At 39.0% G+C, this 19,162-nt stretch overlaps 2 protein-coding genes across 3 annotated transcripts in view; one reads left to right on the top strand and one right to left on the bottom strand.

Moving 5' to 3' along the window:
- The window catches only part of rnf13 (ring finger protein 13), a 48,628-nt gene extending 45,492 nt beyond the window's left edge, over positions 1-3,136 (bottom strand). Inside the window, exons 1-2 of one of the 2 annotated variants that reach the window (XM_061826293.1) lie at positions 2,899-3,135; positions 1,763-1,867 (exon numbers count right to left, since the gene is read on the bottom strand). The gene's annotated coding sequence lies outside the window, so the exon portion shown is untranslated. Of the gene's footprint in view, positions 1-1,762; positions 1,868-2,898 lie in introns of both variants that reach the window. The other variant, XM_061826295.1, reaches the window with a different exon arrangement.
- A 3,333-nt stretch (positions 3,137-6,469) lies between these two features.
- On the top strand, positions 6,470-17,968 carry ppp1r2 (protein phosphatase 1, regulatory (inhibitor) subunit 2). Its single transcript, XM_061826296.1, has 6 exons — positions 6,470-6,850; positions 9,877-9,984; positions 10,213-10,296; positions 12,435-12,547; positions 14,801-14,959; positions 16,718-17,968. Exons 1-6 carry the CDS (start codon positions 6,720-6,722, stop codon positions 16,732-16,734), a joined length of 612 nt encoding a protein of 203 aa, XP_061682280.1. The 5' UTR covers positions 6,470-6,719; the 3' UTR covers positions 16,735-17,968.
- The last annotated feature ends 1,194 nt before the right edge of the window (positions 17,969-19,162 follow it).

Consider the following 19,162-nt stretch of genomic DNA (forward strand, 5'->3'; position numbering starts at 1 on the left):
TCTTTTTTAGTGGACACTCCCAATACTGTAAAGTATTAGCCAAAAATGTATGGAGTAAAGTATTTGCTGACCTGTGACACTTATAGGTATTATGTCACACTTAACTTTTGTATGATGGAATGTCAATGGTATTCAATTGGAAGCAAAAAGATTTAAGATTAGATCACAAAATATAAAACAGACCTCATCCTATATCAAGAAACACACCTTATTGACTCGGAAGAAAAATACCTCTGACTTGAATTTCACTTCGGCTATTTTCAACCTTTTAGAACAGTAGACAAAGAAGAGTCTCAATACTTGTACATAAGACTACTTTTCACAATAAAAAGTACAGTTGCAGATCCAGAAGGTCAATATGTCATTATACAGGCTTCAATATTCCACAAACTTTATACAATTGTTAATGTATATGCTCCACATAAAGATGATTCAGCCTCCTTTCTAATTGACCTTACAGCAGAACAGGTTGGGGAAAAAATGTATGTGGTAATGTCCAGAATGCAAAGATATGCTTAAAATCTTTAAAGGTAAGTTTTAAGGTAAGGTCCCAGCATGGCGTTATGAAAAGACAACCACATCAACGTCATCATACAATCAAACGAAAGACCTTCAATGTATTCTTCCAAAATGTCACATGATTTCTTTTGTCGGAAGGAGTCAGGTGGTGATTCATGTGTCACAATCCCATAAGCACAAAGTAGAAGACATTATAAACTTCAATAAGATTTACAATTTTTCATGAAGCCACCTGCTGCTGTGTTTCCTGAAATCATGTGCTTCTTTTAACAAATCATAGAAATTTGAACCTTTAGAAACACTTTAAAATGTATGTAAATATACAAAGACCAAGCAATGCCCTTGTCCAAATATGTCACACTACAAAGCCACTACACAGTCTTAACTTTAGTTCGATTTGAAATATTAACGGACGCACAACTACTTCACCCAGTCAACTCAGTGGCTACTTATCAAATACTGAGGTTACACTATAACACTGTAAACAACATTCAAGGAAAGTGAGACTGTGTTTTGTTATGCAGATGAAAACATTCCATCCTTAATTTTCCTATAAATGCTTCCGTTTCTGTCAAAATGAGCACTTTATGTTGCTTCATTAATCATCAATCAATATGGCTGTATAACTCTTTGGTTTTGGGACAATACAGAAACAATATCAACAGAAGATGCTCAAGGACATCATACGTATTGTAGAGGAAATCCAAACACTAGTTTCCATTTAACACTACACTCCTGGAATGCTCACTTGACCCGAACTTCTATAATAAATGCACTGTATCCTCATTAATCAGAGTTTACTTATATGTTTTCCTTATCTTTTTAATGCGTTTGACTGGCAACAAGTTCAGGGTGTACCCCGCCTCCAGCCCGAAAATGGCTGGGATAGGCTCCAGCACTCCCGCCACCTTTATAAGGATAAGTGGCCCCGATAAGGATGAATGTTTTTCTTATCTTTTTAAAGCGTTTCACTGCCCGAAGTTAGCTCGGATAGGCTCCAGCACTCCCACGGCCCTTGTGACGATAAATGGCTCCGAAAATGTCACTGTAATAGTAACTTTGCTGACTTCCCCACTAACAGTTTTCAATAAAAGAGCACCCTAGCAAACAAATAAACATGAGTGCACAAATTGTACATATTTCCGTATGACAAGACAGGAGCTTGCTCTCAATGTAAGGAAGTGGTTTATCGACACAAAAAAATGTACACACTTCCAAGCCGCAGTTGTTTTGCCGAGGTTACCTTTCCTCACTTGTACAACTCTTCTTCAGGAAAAAGAATGAGAGCTGCAGGGTTTGTGGTCCTCGTATTCAACTGTAGGTTCATTTACCAGCCAATCCATGCAGCCTGAAATTGTTTAACATTGAAAACTATTATGGATCGTCCTTACATATACAGTATGTTGTGTCAAGAGGAAAAAAAATGCTTGTACATGATCTGTAAAGATTTTTTTTTTTCCAAATTGTTTCTGTTAAAGTTGGGGGGGGGGACTGTCAGAAAAGAATTTCAAAGCTTTTAGGAGAAATAAACAAAATCTGAGAAAGAAAAAAAAAAAAGAAAAAATTGTTATAAAAAATTTAATTGTAATTTAAAACCAAATCATTGAATTACATTAGGGAAAAAAATTCTAGTCTATCCCTACACGTTTATCCATGCCAATATCTAATATCCATGCCCTACATGATAATCCATTGTCACAACGATGCAAAACTCTGAAATTGCAGCACACCATATTTGACACTAACCATGTAAACATATTTTTGCAAAGTAATGTAGAAATCAACATAGTATTGATTTGCATTCAAATTCCTCATTTGATGAAACAATAAAATAGATATAAATACAGCTATTTACATGGAATGGAAAAAAGGAAGCAAAAGCTACACTCCACATGACAGCTGTGAGCAGATGACTAAAAAGCAAGTGACTTGCAATTATAAAATAAAGTCAAAAAACAGCAACTGGACGATTTCTTGACCATGTCAAGATGTGAAAAGACTCTATAGCATTACCTTAAGTATTATAAGGCGATAATAATGAAAAACAAATCTCAGACGCCCATTAACAAAACGACTACAATGTGCAAATATTACTGTATGATTTCTTGACGATGTCAAAACATGCAAACAGTCTAAATCGTAACCTTAAATATTATGAGGCGATGATGATGACAAACAAATCTCGGACGCCCATTAACTAAAAACGACTACAGATGTGCAAATATGGGTAAACCAATAAGGCTAAACCAAACAAGACAAGACGAGGTAGCTTGTTGTGGACTGGTACACACAAATAAAGGGTAGTGTACGCGTTAATTATGATGCTTCATGAAACACAAATTGACATGCTAACGCACGACAGCTAGCAAGGGTCTTTACCTTGATTTCCCCGCAGTTTTTTTTTTTTTATTATTTTTTTTCTTATCCTTTTGAAGCTCCAGGCAGGGTCATAGCTATTTTTCTCTCCGAGTCACGTGAAGGAGTGAGTGCAAGGACATCGATTGGGGCCCCACTTCATGCCTTTCGAACGCTGGAGCCGAGCCGCTAATCCTCTGCGGAATGCAGTCCACTATCTTTTCGCTTCATGGACGAGTACAAACTTCCGCCACACGCTCGATCGGACGTCCAAACCCTGATTGGGCGAACTGGCTGTCAATCACGTCCCCCCCCCCCCGGTAATGAATCCAGACGTAAACACTTCACACGTGACGATTCAAACAGTTTGAACTGCGCAGACTACTACACTGACGAAATACATTACATACGTTCATTCGTTTATTATACGCCTATTGCCAGTACCAGTGGAAAACGTTTTACTGTGGAAATAGTTTTTGTATTTTAGTTTGGCCGGATTTTTTTCATTTCGAACTTTTGTGTAAACATCCATCCATCCATTTGTCAATCATGTCGCAGAACCTGTAAGATTTTTTTTTTTTTTACTGTAAGTCTCCATAAGTCTGCACAACGTTTTCTCAACTTTCTGTAGGTTTCAACTGTGGGCAGTGCTCTTCATCACGAGCTCTTTTGGACAAGTAGTGCTGGCAGATTGGCTGCTGCCGAGAGTTGTGCATGCAAATGAGCCACTGGGGGTCCGTCAGTACCACCAGTGGTGCCACCAGACCGACCACCGAGATGCAAGAGGATGCTCCATCCATGGACCTGCAAAGATCAGTCAGTCATCTCTTCATCCTCAAGATCTTTGTCACCATGAATATTATGATCTTGGCAAGCTCGGATGCAGCTGGACTACACCCCAGAGGAACTATGTTCATTCTCCTGACTGCAGCAAAGGATTGCTTCAAGTTACTTTCAGTTCGCCTTAAAAAGTGCTGTTGATTGTTGGCTTCATTGAACAAAAGATATCTTCCAAACCAAGGAGAATCGAGACTAAACAAACTACCATCTACTTAGTTCTCTTTGCCAACAGGGTGTTGGCACATCTTCAAAGCATGTTACCCATGAAACCTGTTGATTTAACTGAGGAGATCCAGAACAGGCCAAAACATAGCCAGATGAGGTTGCAGAGAGGATAGTGCATTGGGTGACATCGTGGAAGCACCCAGTGCCTATGTGGTAGCCAGTGTTCATTCCCACCTCTCACCTGAAAACACATTCCATGGCAAGATTTGTTGGCACATCACCAACCTCCCACTGCTTATCCAACACCTCATTGCATCGCAGAGGCCGAACATCCAGACAAAGAGTAATATACTGCTTGAGAGTTGGCAGGTTTCTATCATCCTATCTCGTGTCTTAAAGCAGTGTTTCCCAACCTTTATTAAGGTGTGCTACATATTTTACAAGAGCAAATAAATCTCACATCTTCTCACTAACCAGAAATGTCACAAAGAGTTGATACAGAGGTCAAGTGTATACCTTCTGTCATCCTGTAGAAAAGCATTTAAACGGTCTGCTTGTCACTACACATTGCTGGCATAGATAGTTAAACAAAGATGTGTAGTAAATAATTTCTGGACCAGTAAGGTAAAATTGGACAACTGAATACCGAATGAAATCTCATAACACTGGTTGGTTGTTACGGTTTTTATGTATGATCTAGATCAGGAGTATCCAAAAACTGGTCACTGCTCCATTTGAATACATAAACAAAGCTGGCAATAAAGAAATAAGATTGCGGCAGCCACAATCACAAGCTACAACCCGGTTGGAATTGGGTAACTCATTTTGTTGCAGTGTTGTCCACCATCTCCCAAACATTCTGCTATGATTTGTTCACTTTTCTCAGGCTGTAGGTCATGTTAACATTCTAGTTATAGTAAGTTTCTTTCGGCTTGTCCCATTCGGGGTCGCCACAGCGTGTCATCTCAGATGAACGCACATATATGTTTGGCACAATTTTTAATGCCGGATGCCCTTCTAGTTTTCAATTAACATGCCATGCATGTTTTGGGGATGTGGGAAGAAACAGCTGTGTCTGGAGAAAATCCACACAGGCACCCAGAGAAACCCGAGTCCACAGAACTGTAAGGTTGATGTCCTAACCAGTCGTCCACCGTGCTGCATGATACAGCAAGATACTTTATTTTACCAAGTGTAATGTATGTTTTGCTTTTATGCAGTTCCTTCGCAGTGAAGTCTTGCTTGAAGCAACTGAATTGTAAATCAGTCTAAATCCATATGGTTTAATATGATGCTGATCAACCTTTGCAGCTGTCAACAACAAACAGTCACAATCACAATCATACCTAAGCGTAATTTAGAACCTCCAATTAATGCATGTTTTTGGAATGTGGAAGGAAACACACGAAGGGACGGAGAGAACATGCAAACGCCACACAGGTGGGGCAGGGATTTGTCCTCAGAACTGCAAGCCTGACACTCGAACTAGTTGTTCCACCGTGCCACCTTTTGGTAGTAGAGTATAGTGTATCTTAAATCCACTGCAATCTGTAGTTGAAGTCTTGCAGTTCTAAATTTATGACTAGTGAAAATGAAGTTGTAGATAGCTCCAAATGGACTTATAGATATCTACAATTCATTTGCAGATAGCTGTAATTCACTGCAGGATAGAGGAATAATAGATGCTGTATTTATAACAACAAACCCTAAACACATGACATGCAAATAACGTAATTTGTCTTGATGGAATGATGATGCAGTTATTTGAAATAACAATTGTGGATAGGAACAATGTACTTTTTCAATGCTATGAAATTTTCTTTCTGTCTAGACAAAACTAAATTACAGATATATGCAATACATATCCAGTTGGATGCCTGTGGCTCAATAAGTAGAGGGGTCCAGCAACTGAAGGGTCACTGGTGTGAATCCCGGCTACGACTGTCCGCATATCGAAGTGTCCTCGGCCTAATTTGATCCCAGTGGGCCAAGCAGCTCTTTGGATGGCAGCAGCCGCCCACTAGTGTATGAATGTGTGTGAGAGTGGGTGAATGTGAGGCTTTGTAAAGTGCTTTGGGCATTGTGATGGGGTAGATAAAGTGCTATCTATGTAAGTGCAGTCCATTACCATTTACATCTAGCTGTTTACTGTGAAGGAGAAGTCTGACTTTTGTCTGAAGTCAACCAAATGGTCATATTCAAGTCTAAAATTTTTGAACAAATTTCACTTGGGTACTTTTTAAAATTAGGTCATAGTTTACCTAAAGTACTCAACCCAGACTCGCCCTAGCGGTAAGACTAGAATTACAATGTATTTCGGCGGTCTGTTCTGATAAATTTCCTTCAGTCCCCCAAATGTCAATGCAGTCATAGGGATACGTTTACTACATCTACTACATCTCGCAAGCATTTTTAAACAAAATTAAATGTATTCATTGTTACATTATTTACTATTAAAAAAATTGTACCTTTAAAAATGAATGCACGAATGCACATTTGTTTTCCAAAACGAAAAACAACCCAAATTTAGAAACGTCAGTGGGGTCCAAATGTGACACGGAAGTCACGTTTTCAAAATATCGCGATACGTGTCCGCAACCGCCCGCTCCTCACAACATAGCCCCCCCCCGGCAGTCGTGAACCAACAGACCAGAAATGTGCTCTCCCTCCGTGGATCCGATTCAGCTTTTTCCTGAACGTACTGAAGACAGTTGATTTATGAAAGCGAGCACATTTGATCCACTCTTTGAGTACTGAGAGGAAGAAATTGTCGAGGGGATCAACACCTGCGCGAGTGAGCGATCGAGCCCGCTTTGACAGGCAGCCAGCAGCGTGTGGGAATGGCAGCTCCGCGGCCGATAAAAGGCATCCTAAAGAACAAGAATGACACCGGCAGCGTTCATCCTGCGCCTGGCGAATTTCTGGGAGATAAACCGGAACAAACTCCCGGACTTTCAGATGAAGACCAGCAGTGAGTTTTCCCCTGTAGCAGTGTGAATGTGGCCTACATTACGAAAGCTAGCTTACCACAAACTACGTTTGGTAGCGTAGACTAGCGTAACTTTACGACCACAAAACTCGCAATATTGACTTGTGTCTGCCTGATTAGTTGGAGAAGGTGCTTTTTACTTAAATCTTCTGGGTGTGTTGTTATTAATAGATTCTTCGCTAGCTTTTTATTTCTAAGAGGTTACATGTATTTCAGCGATTCTCAAGGCGTACAATGCATATAATTCCCCATTCCACCTGTCAAATGAAGCACAAATGAAAATAATTGGGAACCAATCAAAGTTATTGACACCCAAACTATTAAAGGTCTCTCTCAGGGCCCAATATTTGATATTGCTTAGTTTCTCATCGTGTCGTATTTACTTTACTCACTGTCACAATTTGAGAACATAGCCCCTTCTCGCTTGTCCTGGTCACTGAGTTACTAATTGACACAGAATCTTTTGCAACCTAAATCACATTTGCTATTTAATTCTAAATCCTTGGGAGAGGGACTGTTATAATTAGGTATCGAATGGGTGTTGTGGTGCAATTCTACAATATTGTAAACTACAGTACCACTCATAACCATGTGATTACTACATCCTTGTTTAGCGCTGTGCAATATGGACAACTACTTAGAGTATATCCTTATAAAGGTCGAACCACAATAGCAATATTAGAGTGTTTTTTCTTACGGTGACATTTTAACTCTGCCTTATTCCTTAAAAAATATTCATTTCCAGTATTTCAGCCCATCACCAGTCGCCGATTATCTAAATACATTTCCATTACTCACAAATACTGTAGTTGGTCAGTTGCATCAGAGTTCTAGGAAGCTGGTAGTGTGAACAAAAACTGTGCTTAACTGCGTTTATCCATTTGTTTCCTCCATCCCTAGTGTTTCTTTTTTGCTCAAAATACAAACTAGAAATAAAAATGTCTACTCTGCTTTGAATTTTAAATTATGCTCATATTTGTCCTTTTGTTATTCAAAATTTTAATTTTCTTTGTTGATGAATGTACCGTACCGTAAATGTCTCAAATGGGCATCTCGAGGCCTGATGAAACAATTTTTGTGGAAGAATATACATTGTTGGAGAAAGTCAGCTGAACTGAGTATGTGTACTGTTGACTGGTCCAGCACTTCAGTTGTCATCACAGAATTCTTTTACGGAAAATCCCATTTGTGTCCTTTCCTAATCATTTATTTTCAGATTGTGGAGGAGACCATAAAAGGAACTGTCATTTTATGATTAGTTACTATCAATCATTGTGCCACCTGCTAACTTAGCCAGCAGCTCTAGACATGAGCTAGTAATGTCAAAGAAGGGCTCTTTGAAATTAGGCCAGAGATGACAGCTATTAGTGAATTCCATTACCAGCACTGAATCAAGAGTTTTTTTTGTGTGTGTGTGTGTGTGTCTATCCAAAAATAGCCTTTGTAAGTGTGTGAGGAGGTAAAGCGGATAAAAAAAAATTCCAAGAGCATCCTGGAGTCAAGCCAAGCACCGAACACAGAGCACCATTGTTGAACCAAATCTGTAACGAGTTTCCTATAAAAATGATGGAAACCTAAGTATAAAGTTGACCTTCTTTATTGATACAAGAGTAAAAATAAGTGACCCTTAATTTGAATTGAGTTTAGGAGGAACCTTAAGAGACAAGATATGTTGAAGTCTTGTGATGTCAACCTTCTTGTTGCCAATTTTTGAAATAAGTGGTGGAAAATGAGCGCCCACAAATCGCATTACAAGCATGTAGAAAAATGAATGTATTAATGCTAGAGTCCTACTGTCAGCTGCTAGGACTCACAATAACTCACTGGTTTCCAGTGACACGTTTGATATCTTACTGATTTGTGTGCAGCAGTTCTTGATGACTGATGGATATTTTTTCATAATACCCAATACGGGCTTCCCTCTACCCATTATCTCAATAATGACCCTCCTGTATGCTCGTTCATTTAGTTTGCTTACAACTTCAAAATTTTCTTCCTTATGTGTCAGTCATGTACCAAATCCCCACTCTACTCTGTTCACTCTACAACCAAAGGATATCCTGGGTAAACCGCCCATTATCCCACCATCTGTCTCCATTTAAACAATGCATTTTCCCTCTATATTGTTTAAACAGGGACACAAACCTACAAGTTGTCCCACCCAAAGAGTGCGCTAAAAGGTTTGTTTGCAGGAATTAATCTGCGTAACGTGAATTTGCTAATTCTGCTGGAGCTACCAATTGTCGCTCATATACAATTGGATCGGTGTAAAACAGGCTTAATCGGCACAGGGCACTGCTTTAGGCTACCCAAATTAGTTTTTTCTTCACTCAAATGTTAAACGTTACAAATAATCAAGTCCTTCTTATGGCCATTCTTTTTTTAAACCATGAAGAATTTCTGCTCCTAGATTCTTGTGTGCTAGTTTAGGGTTAGTGACCAGCATCTATCTCCATAGTAAACCAATGCCCACTGCTGTTCTTGAATGTTTCATTTCACAGACGTTAGTAGGGCAGAACCTTTCCTCACTGCCCTTTGCTCTGTCACCTGATAGTGCTGCTCACCTCTCTCTCATGACTCACTTTATTGAATTAGGTATCTCCAAGCGAAATGCTGCCAGCTGTAGACCTCTGGGTAAAGTCATCAGCATATGCACCTATATATATATCTTGTAACTACGGTTGGTGGTGTGTCCCACCCCACCCCCCACCACCCTTCCTTACGCAGGTTTTTATGACAGAGCAGAAATTACCTGAATTGCATGTAAAATGTCACAAAATCAAATATGTTATTTCATGTACTGATTCAGAGATTGATGCTCATGATATTTTAATGCATTTGCTCTAGAGCTATCACAAAAAAAATGTCAAAACAAAAAAAAAAAGGGGGGGAATGAGGACAGCAGTTCTTAACGATGTGTCTCAGTCTCAATACCTACCGGTAAGTACATGATTCACTTTGTCACTACCTCTGTTCTGGTCTTTTTTTTTTTTTTTTTTTTTTAACAGAAAGAAATCCCAGAAGTGGGATGAGATGAATATTCTGGCAACGTACCATCCAGCAAACAAAGATTATGGCCTGATGAAGATAGATGAGCCCAGCACACCTTATAACAGGTCCACGTTTATCAAATTTGATCAGTTATGTTTTGCTTGAAAAAAAAAACAAACCCCAGAATATTTATGTAGCATGTTCAGACCCCTAATAAATCTTGGTATAGGAAGGTTTAGGGATGGGATTTTAATGGAATGCATCAGAATGAGTCAGGGAAGGTCACATGACATCTGTTACACCTGTCGTGACTGTCAAGTTTTTGTCTCGAGTAATTTAAAAATGTCTTTTAGTTGGACGGTGGATGACGAGGAGGAGGTGGCCTTGAACAACTCGAAAGCTTGGATTGCACTCCAAGTGAATGACATAACAACAAGGTAAGCATTTTATGAGCATGCAAGAGATGTGAAGGTGACAGTCAAAGTTTCTGAATTAAAAAACCAAGGACTCATCAAGTTGGTTCAGTTTTATGACACTGTTGAATGGAAGGCACACATTTGCTAGATGTGTGGAAAAACATTCCCTGATACTAGTTCTAAACCTTTGGCCATATTAAAAAGGCTAGTATGGTGAGACATTTTGTAAACCAGGACTGAGCGTGTGATTTAAAACAAAGTAGTTTGGTTATAGAGCCAATTGGGAACACAGTCTACAAACAACAACTTTCTTTCGGCTTCTCCCGTTAAGGGTCGCCACAGCGTGTCATCTCAGATGATATTTATTTGTCAGTTTTTACGCCATCTAATGATTAATAACACATACTAATGTCTTTGCCTCTGATCAAGAAGTTTGTTTACACAGCACCAAAAATGGGTTAGGTGTCTTTTGAGCATTCAAGTAAACAATGCTTCCCTTTGAAAATGCTGCAATTGGGCTTTTCTGAAAAGATCTTGACAAACTCCCAAGCTTTTACTGCTGGAAAAGAATTAGGCCAAACAAGAATAATTTGCACTTTGTCTATGTTTTCTATACAGACATTAGCCAGGATCCCTGTTGGATAGAGAGCAGTCTTTACTTTTATGGAAATACTTCTTGGTCTTTTCTTGGACTGCTGATAAATCATCAATGGGTGTTTATAATCAGCTGTTAGTTCCATAGGAGAAAAAAAAAAACAATCCCAGTACAAATATAGAAACTTGAAGCTAATTCCTCTTTACTGGAGTCAGTTTTTGTAGATCATCAGAGCATCAGTAGAGCATGTAGAACATGAGTGCGATTAATTAGTTTACAGAAAATGAAAGCTTGTCGAACTTTCACGGCTCCATAGCTTTTACTTTAATGTATTACAGGCGGACAGCTTGGTGGATTTATCTTCTCAGATAAAAAAATGAAACTCACATTAAAGTCTGCAATATTTATAAAATCCATCAAATTCATTTGAATATTCCCTAACCCCAAACAATTTTTGGGGAGGATGAGCAATCCTTACTTTTTGGTATCGTTAACCTGTGTAAGGTTCGTGTGATGGGAGAGAACTGGGTTTGTATTCTGCCATCTAATGGAAGTGCTTTAATGCCGGAAGCTTCAGTGAGGACGATGACTAGCTCCAGGCTATCAAGTCAATTAGCCTCCTTTATCTATTTCCTACTGAGTCCTGTAGATATCAGCTGCTCTTTTCCTCCTTCGTCATCTGATCACAATGTCCCATGCTCCATTTCCTCATATAGGTTGCCTCCATGTAGAAGACCCACTTTTGACAGCACACATGTTTGTTAGCAGTAATTGGTAGTGTATAGGTGAAGATTTTCACTCATGTCATTGATAATCAGAATCATCTTTATTTGCCAAGAATGTCAAAAACAAATTTGTCTCTGGTAATTGTTGCTGCTTTAGTATGACAACAGACAGGCAATTGACAGAGAATACTTTTGAGGCATAAAAACACAAGTCACTGACCAACAAAGGCTTACCCATATTTGATTATTTATGTATTAGGGTGAGAAATTCTAAATTACATGATTTCAAGCCTCACATGCAGAAATAGGTCTGGAACTCAAGAATCCGTGGACTGTTTTAATTTATGTCTTCACATATATAACATCCCAAACAGTACAAAAAATGGTTTGGAAAAATACAGACTCTTTAATATATTTTTCATTGATTCAACTTGTCGTTGTCCACATGTGAGGATCAGATTTAAGATGACAGACTGAATCAGGCCACTCTTTTGGAGAAGAGTAGTACAGAATTGTAAATGTGATCTTCCTTCACAGCCATTCAGCACCATCCACTCAGCCATAAACTACTATTCATTTTGTTCTCTGCTGTTGTGGGTGAGAGATGGCAATGGTAACTTCATGTTTGAGTACTCGCATGTTCACTTGTTCTCCTCTCTGTGCCTGCTCTCTCCACCCCCTAACCTCATCTTCATTTCTCTCCCCATCTACTCTGACTCCGAATAGGGCTTGTTTGAAAGTTTCCCAGATATTCACAACTGAACCTCAGCAAAAATTGAGGTGTGAGGGTGTTTCTCCAGCTAATGAATTGAAGCAACATCTACTCTGTTTTTGTCAAGGCTGAAAGCAGCAGAAGGCTCTGAATCTCGATTTATGCAAGAGGAGCAAGAGGATAGCAGTGAAGAAGAAGAAGAAGATGAAGAAGAGGAGGAGCTCTCACCTGAAGAACAAGGTGAGCATCAACTAAACTTTGACCTCATTATTAAATATATTTCTCATTTAGATGGTCATATTTTGTGCAACTCAGGGAAAATTAATTTACAATTTTGTGAATGCTTTCTTCTACATTTTATGGTAACTTTGACTCTCAAGATAAATGAGTCCTACAAATAATCTACACATCCATTTTTCTATAGCCGCTTGTCCTCATTGGTGTTTTTGAACAAAAAAATCATTTTACAAAATGCTTTTGAGTTTGTACAGTCAACAGCAGACTGTTTTTAACACACCAAAATTCAACAAATTGCCCAGTTGCACCCAATTGCACAGCCTTAACAGTGTGTTTATCATGAATGCTGGTCCTTGTTGGTTTCCTGAAAATCTACTGCACGTACAAGTAACTTGTTTGACATGTAGCAATAAAAAATACATCCTGAACTGGTTGCCACACAACCACAGGGCACATGGAGACAAAGAACATTCACAATCACACCTACGGGCAATTTAGAGTTTCCAATTAATGCATGTTTTTGGGATGTGGGAGGAAACTGGAGTGCCCGGAGAAAACCCACGCAGGCACGGGGAGAACATGCAAACACCACACAGGCGGGGCCAGGATTTGAACCCCGGTCCTCAGAATTGTGAGGTCAATGCTCTACAGCTGCTCCACCATGGCACCGTTAGTTACATTGGACTGCTATTATTAACACTTAAATACCCATGTCATATTGGAATTAAAGTGTAGGCTAAACCTGTTCCATAACCACTAGGCCGTAGTGGCGTATTAGAATGAAAGTGTACAACTTTTTCACATCTAGATGATGGCATACATTTATAAATTCAATCATTTCTGAGTTGCTTATCCTCATGAGGGTCACAGGAGTGCTATCAATGGGCAGGAGACGGGGTACACCCTGAACTGGTGGTGATTTGTTTATCTTCCCAGGAAAGGAGATATCTTGTTGTATCTAGCCCAACGCAATAATAGTTTATATCACAGTAGTAAATAATTAAAGATGTTCACTTCATGAAGGGTTGTCACGATGCTGAATTATATCACACTACAAAGTAATTTCATAAATGCACCAGGCTTTCAAGTTCTCTCAACTAAGTTCCTCTGCCTCTTTCTTCTTGTCACTTTACACTACAGAAGAAAACTAAATTCCAAGTCTAAACTGTTTCGTACAAGACCCATAAATGCAAATTTTTTATTTTTAGGTTTTTTTTTTTTTTTCCCCTGCTGTGCCAGCACCTTGCCACATAGATTTCCAATATGCAGACAAAAAAAACATGAAAATTGAAGGCTGAGGTTTGTTTTCTGAAAGAACTGAACTTCTGCAATGAACCACAGGAGCACACTACCAAACCTATTTTCCACATCTGCATTTTTTTTTCTTCTGAGGCTTTTTAGGTTGGAGATACACAAGTTTTAATCCAGATGTGGCTGTGAGCCTTTTTGGATTTCTACTTGTTCTACTGCACCTTTCGTCTGTCTTAGTTCTTCCTCTTTTACATGGCTATTTAAATAACTTGTGTTACACAATATATTCATCTTCACCATACAGGTATACGTGTGTCTGAAATAGGATTCCTACAGTTTAGTTTTGTCCACTACCGTCTAGTAGTGTGTTACTTTGTATGTATTGGCATCAAGCATGTATGAGTTTAGAGTCACTGATGGTGTAGTGGTACACATGCCTGCCTTTGGTACGGGCAGCGTGGGATCGATTCCTGCTCAGTGATGGTGTCTATCTGCCCTGCGACTGTTTGGCGACCAATTCGGGGTGTTGTCTGCCTTCGCCCGAAGTTAGCTGGGATAGGCTCCAGCTCTCTCCCCGAATAAACTGGGGTCTGATCATGCTAATTTTATTCATGCATAAAGCACGACAAAAAAACTTGCATCTTCCTCAACACCTATATTCTCCTCCTGTCTCACTTTTACCTTTTCCTGCTCGAGCGCCCCCCGGTGGCCGTTAGAAAAATCCATAAATTAGCCGCATCATTGCATAAACCGCATGGTTGAAAGTGTGTGAGAAATGTCACTGTTTATGGTTCAGAAATTACGGTAGTCTTGTGCTTGATCCTCTTTGACACTACAGATGGATGAGCAGCTGGGGGAACCGTTTCTGGAAAAAAAAAAGTTTAGCTGAATTTTCAATTTCATCAGCCCGAGTCATTACCAAATGTAGATGTCGATTGATTTATTTTTTTTTTTAAATAAACCATTTTTCATTTTACAGTGATATTTTCCCCCCTTCCTCTGCAGCAAAAAAAAAACATTTTCAAATGATGAGGAAGAGGCACTACAATGAGGCCCTCAATATCAAGCTGGCTCGACAGCTTATCGCCTGTGAGCTCGAGGATGAGGAGATGAGGAACGCACAGGAGAAGGCAGAGGAGATCATTGTTGACCCACCACAGGAAGGTAATAAAGTTAGTCTTGGGTTAAAATAGCAAGTGAGCTCCCTTAGTGAAGAAACTATATTTAGTTATGTCGCTTACTCACTGCATGGTACCTATGCTCCCTATTTGCTATTGACACTTTTCGATTAAATAAACGAGCCATGAAAGGTGCTCTTATGTCAACAGACACACAAAAAGGTAAACCTGGTTTTGTATTCAAATATAATGCGCATGATGGTGAAGCGGCGTAAATGTCTTTTGCGGAGCCAATCAATGACCTCATTAATTGGATCAGCGGATTATGACATTAAAGACAATCAGTCAATCAGCATAAAATGCTAATTATCATCTGATACCGATTTAGCTGATAGTATTGCTGTAAAGTCTAGGAATCATACCATAATTAGGGTACAGTGAGATCAATGTGATAAAACCAAACCGTGAGATATAGCAAACATTTGAGTGCACTAGACCAAACATTGCAAGCCCAAGTTTGCTACAGACAACCAAAAATCACTCGCGCACTTCGATCCCCGTATTTGCTTATGAACAACTGAGCCTTTCTGTCACGTTCCTTTTGTACCCTATCATGACATGAACCTCTTCACCTGTTGAATGTTCCAAACGTCCAAACATTCGTCAACTTTCCCAGTGTTTTGCTGTCCCTGTCCAAGCTATTTTGGAACTTGTTTCAAAATGAATAATAATAATGAAAATGTGAATATTTGGCAACAAAATAATCATGTTCATCAGTTCAAACACTAAATTGAGTATTTCTTTGTAGTGTCTATAAAAGATAAGTTGAAAATTATTTGCAAATTATTAGTTTTGGTTTTACACAATGTTCCACCTTCACTGGAATTGGATTGTGTACATTGTTGTTTGTTAATTTATTGTTGAATGCATTTTATGCAATTTAATAACATAAAACGTCACCCGGTCTACATCCTTTGACATGCAACACTGCTGCTGTCGTTCATCATACCCTCCACTTCGCACCTGGATTACTGCAAGTCTCTCCTGCATGGTGTCCCTCACAAGTCACTGCAAAAACGTTCAACTTTATTACAAGGACAAGGATCACTCGTCACATCACTGCAGCTAGGCAACAACTCCATTGGCTCCCTGTCCAATATCGCAGGCAATATAAAACACTGATTGGACTCAATTAACCCTCCTCAAATCCAAAATCAAGAGACACATATTCCGGTCTGCCTATTCACATTTTCCATGTCATTTGCCATTCTCGTCATCATCTCCATAGTAACCTCGTCATCTTTTTTGCAATCTAATATTATTATTATTATTATTATTATTTGGACCTTCAAGGCCATCAATACCCATGGGTTGCCGTAATGTTTGGAACTCCTTCATATTGCCATACCCTCTCGCTCGCTCAGGTATTCGTCCTCCATCCACCTCACTGTCCCTTCCCGTCTATCCACCATCAGGAACAGATTCTTCAGCCGCTCTGCCTCGAGTCTCACTAACTCTCTAACACCAGACCTCCGAATGACAAACTCATTAATCCCTCATTTTCATATCTCAAATCAAGACAGATCTACTCCGGACCACCGATTCACTTTCATTTCCCATATTATTTTTCATTTCATTGTTGTTTTATGTTTTTTTTTTTTTTTATTGTATTGCTTTTTCTTTTATGTGCTTTTTGCAGTTTCCCATGGTACAAAAACCAAGCTGCTCAAACTAAATAGCAGTGCTGAGTTAGTACAATGCAGCAGCTTTCATATTGTAAATATTTGTGTCTTGTTCCCTCTAGCTGAGTCTTTGGACTAGTGGATGAGGTGTCTACTCCCGCTTCAGTGTGTGTCGGCTTGCCACGCTGACAATCGACATCACTGCGTCGCCTTTTCAACAAGCAGCCACTGCTTCACCCATTTAACACCCCTAAACAGCCAGTAACCTTCAATTCACCTCCCTCTACGAGTCCAAAAAGTGCAATCGAACCCTCTAACCTAGTTAAAAAAAAAAAAAAAAAAGTAAAACCTGATGTTATTTAGGTCCCCAACTCCTTGCCTCCCTTTTCACTGAACTGGCACTGAACACACTAAATATCATACGAATGTGAAAGGAATTGAAGGTCTTTGAGGGGGAAAAAAGATGTGACTTCCCACGCTACAGGCCTAAGCGCTAGAAGATGACTGTGCTTGTACTGGCTCAGTGCAGATGGACATTGAATCTGTGACTCACTGCTCTGGTTTGTTTTTATATTGTTCACAGTTTTAATTTGACATCCATATTTACTAGATGTTTGTGCTGCAATGTCAAACAGTAAGTCGAAATGTGTTTTTCTTAGAGCAAATCAACACAGATTTTTTTTTCTTCCTCTTTACACAGGACCACACCTCACCTATAATTTTCAGAACAATAAATCTTGATCCTCTTGAGTGAAAGCATTTTCCAAACACTGAAAAATATAACATTGTGGGTTTTTTTAAAACAGCAATTTTCATTATAATTAAAAAAAACAAAACATCCCTACGCCTTGGTGATATGCATAAAAGCCAGGACTGACTAAAGTTACAGCTCTCTGTTGTTCATGGGTGGAGTAATAATGTTATCTAACATACAAGGACGCAGCAGTTTAATATAAAGTACGGATGGTGGATGAGCACATGTTCACAGGATGGTGACGTCAGAGGAAATATTTTACTTTCCAAGAATCCTCTGCCAGCTTGAAGACAACCAATGTTTTCTGTGCATTTGTAATTTTGACTTTCCATCATTTCATCATACAGCATTTAAGTTCATTTTAATGAGGAGCACCCAATTAAAACGCTTACTTGAGTTTGTGCTTTGGTAATAAATAATTTCCATGTTAGAGAAAATAACAATGACAGATGAATAAAATGAGTATGTTGGCTTTATTAAGTGTTCCTAATATCTAAAGTTGTAATTTTCAAAATTAAGGGAGATCTGGACAGTTTGGTATATAGGAGCACCCCTGACAGTGTGTTTTGCTGTATTGTTAATTTCTTTTTGTTTGAATCATTAAATACTTGTGACTGGTGATGTTCTTAACATTCTGTTAATGGAAGTGCAGTACAGGACATCCAGACCCATGTAAACTGACTTGCAATTTGTCTGAATTTTGCATTTTCACTTTCTAAATAATTGACCCTTGACCATTTGCACAAAGCGGGCTCTTTGTGCCACAAGAAAAACAAACCAAAATGAAAAACAAAACTGCAAACCTGCAAGAACAACAACAAAAAAGAAACCCCAAAACAAAACCTTGCTGTCATGACCACCTCTTAATTGACTCAAATTTTTCTTTCAACACTTGAGTGTGTGTGTATCGTATATTTCTTTGTTTTGCCTCATTTTCTCCACAACAATAACAGTTTTGTACTCTCCTTTTGTGTCAGGATAAATGCTACTCGTCATATGTCTGAAAACTATGGATGTTTATATTTGTTTGGTTCCCCTCCTCCCACCCAAAAAAAGTACTGTACAACACCCCAAAGTTGTACAATTGGATCCTAATCATTTGTGATTAGGATCACACAGGATGACGAGAAATTATTTTTGCCAAGCAGATGCAAAGGTAAATGGCAAGTAGCTGAAAACAGTTTCTGCCTCCAATTTTCAAAATACAATCAGGATACATTGCTTTTTATGTGTGAGCATGCAGTGAAGTTGGCCACTTGCAATATTTCTACCCACCAGTTGATGGCGGTCTTTAACAGCATATTGAATTGACCTCTTGGGTTTGTAGCACCTAAAAGCGGATAAAAGCAACGATTGAGTTCAAGCGAGGATTATTCCTCCACGTTCGCTCTAGTAGTGTGAGATTTACAACGGAACTGCAATTCACACTCACTTGAATGCAATGCAATGATACAGCAAGTCAGCGAACTCGTCGTAATGCTTCAGTGCTTGAGTACAAGCTATCGATTTGCATATTTATTTCATGCAGACCCCCAAATGGATTCAATCGAGTGGTAACGACAAGCAAGCTATCAGTAATTCCAATTGATCGGGAAGGCTGTAACTCTGTGCAAAGACATTAAACATCAAGAGTGACAGTTCACTCGGAAGGCATATGTTGCGCCTCATTTTCCAATGCTGGAATGTACGCGTGGCTTAAAAAAAAATAACGATATTGAATCAATGTTTAATTTCTATTGCACGGTTATTACCAATTTTGTTGATATTTTTGTTAAAACCAGTCATCAATTAAAAACAATCAAATCCAGATTAT

Source organism: Syngnathoides biaculeatus, chromosome 7 (genome assembly GCF_019802595.1).
Source record: "Syngnathoides biaculeatus isolate LvHL_M chromosome 7, ASM1980259v1, whole genome shotgun sequence".
In the NCBI taxonomy this organism is placed as follows: domain Eukaryota; kingdom Metazoa; phylum Chordata; class Actinopteri; order Syngnathiformes; family Syngnathidae; genus Syngnathoides; species Syngnathoides biaculeatus.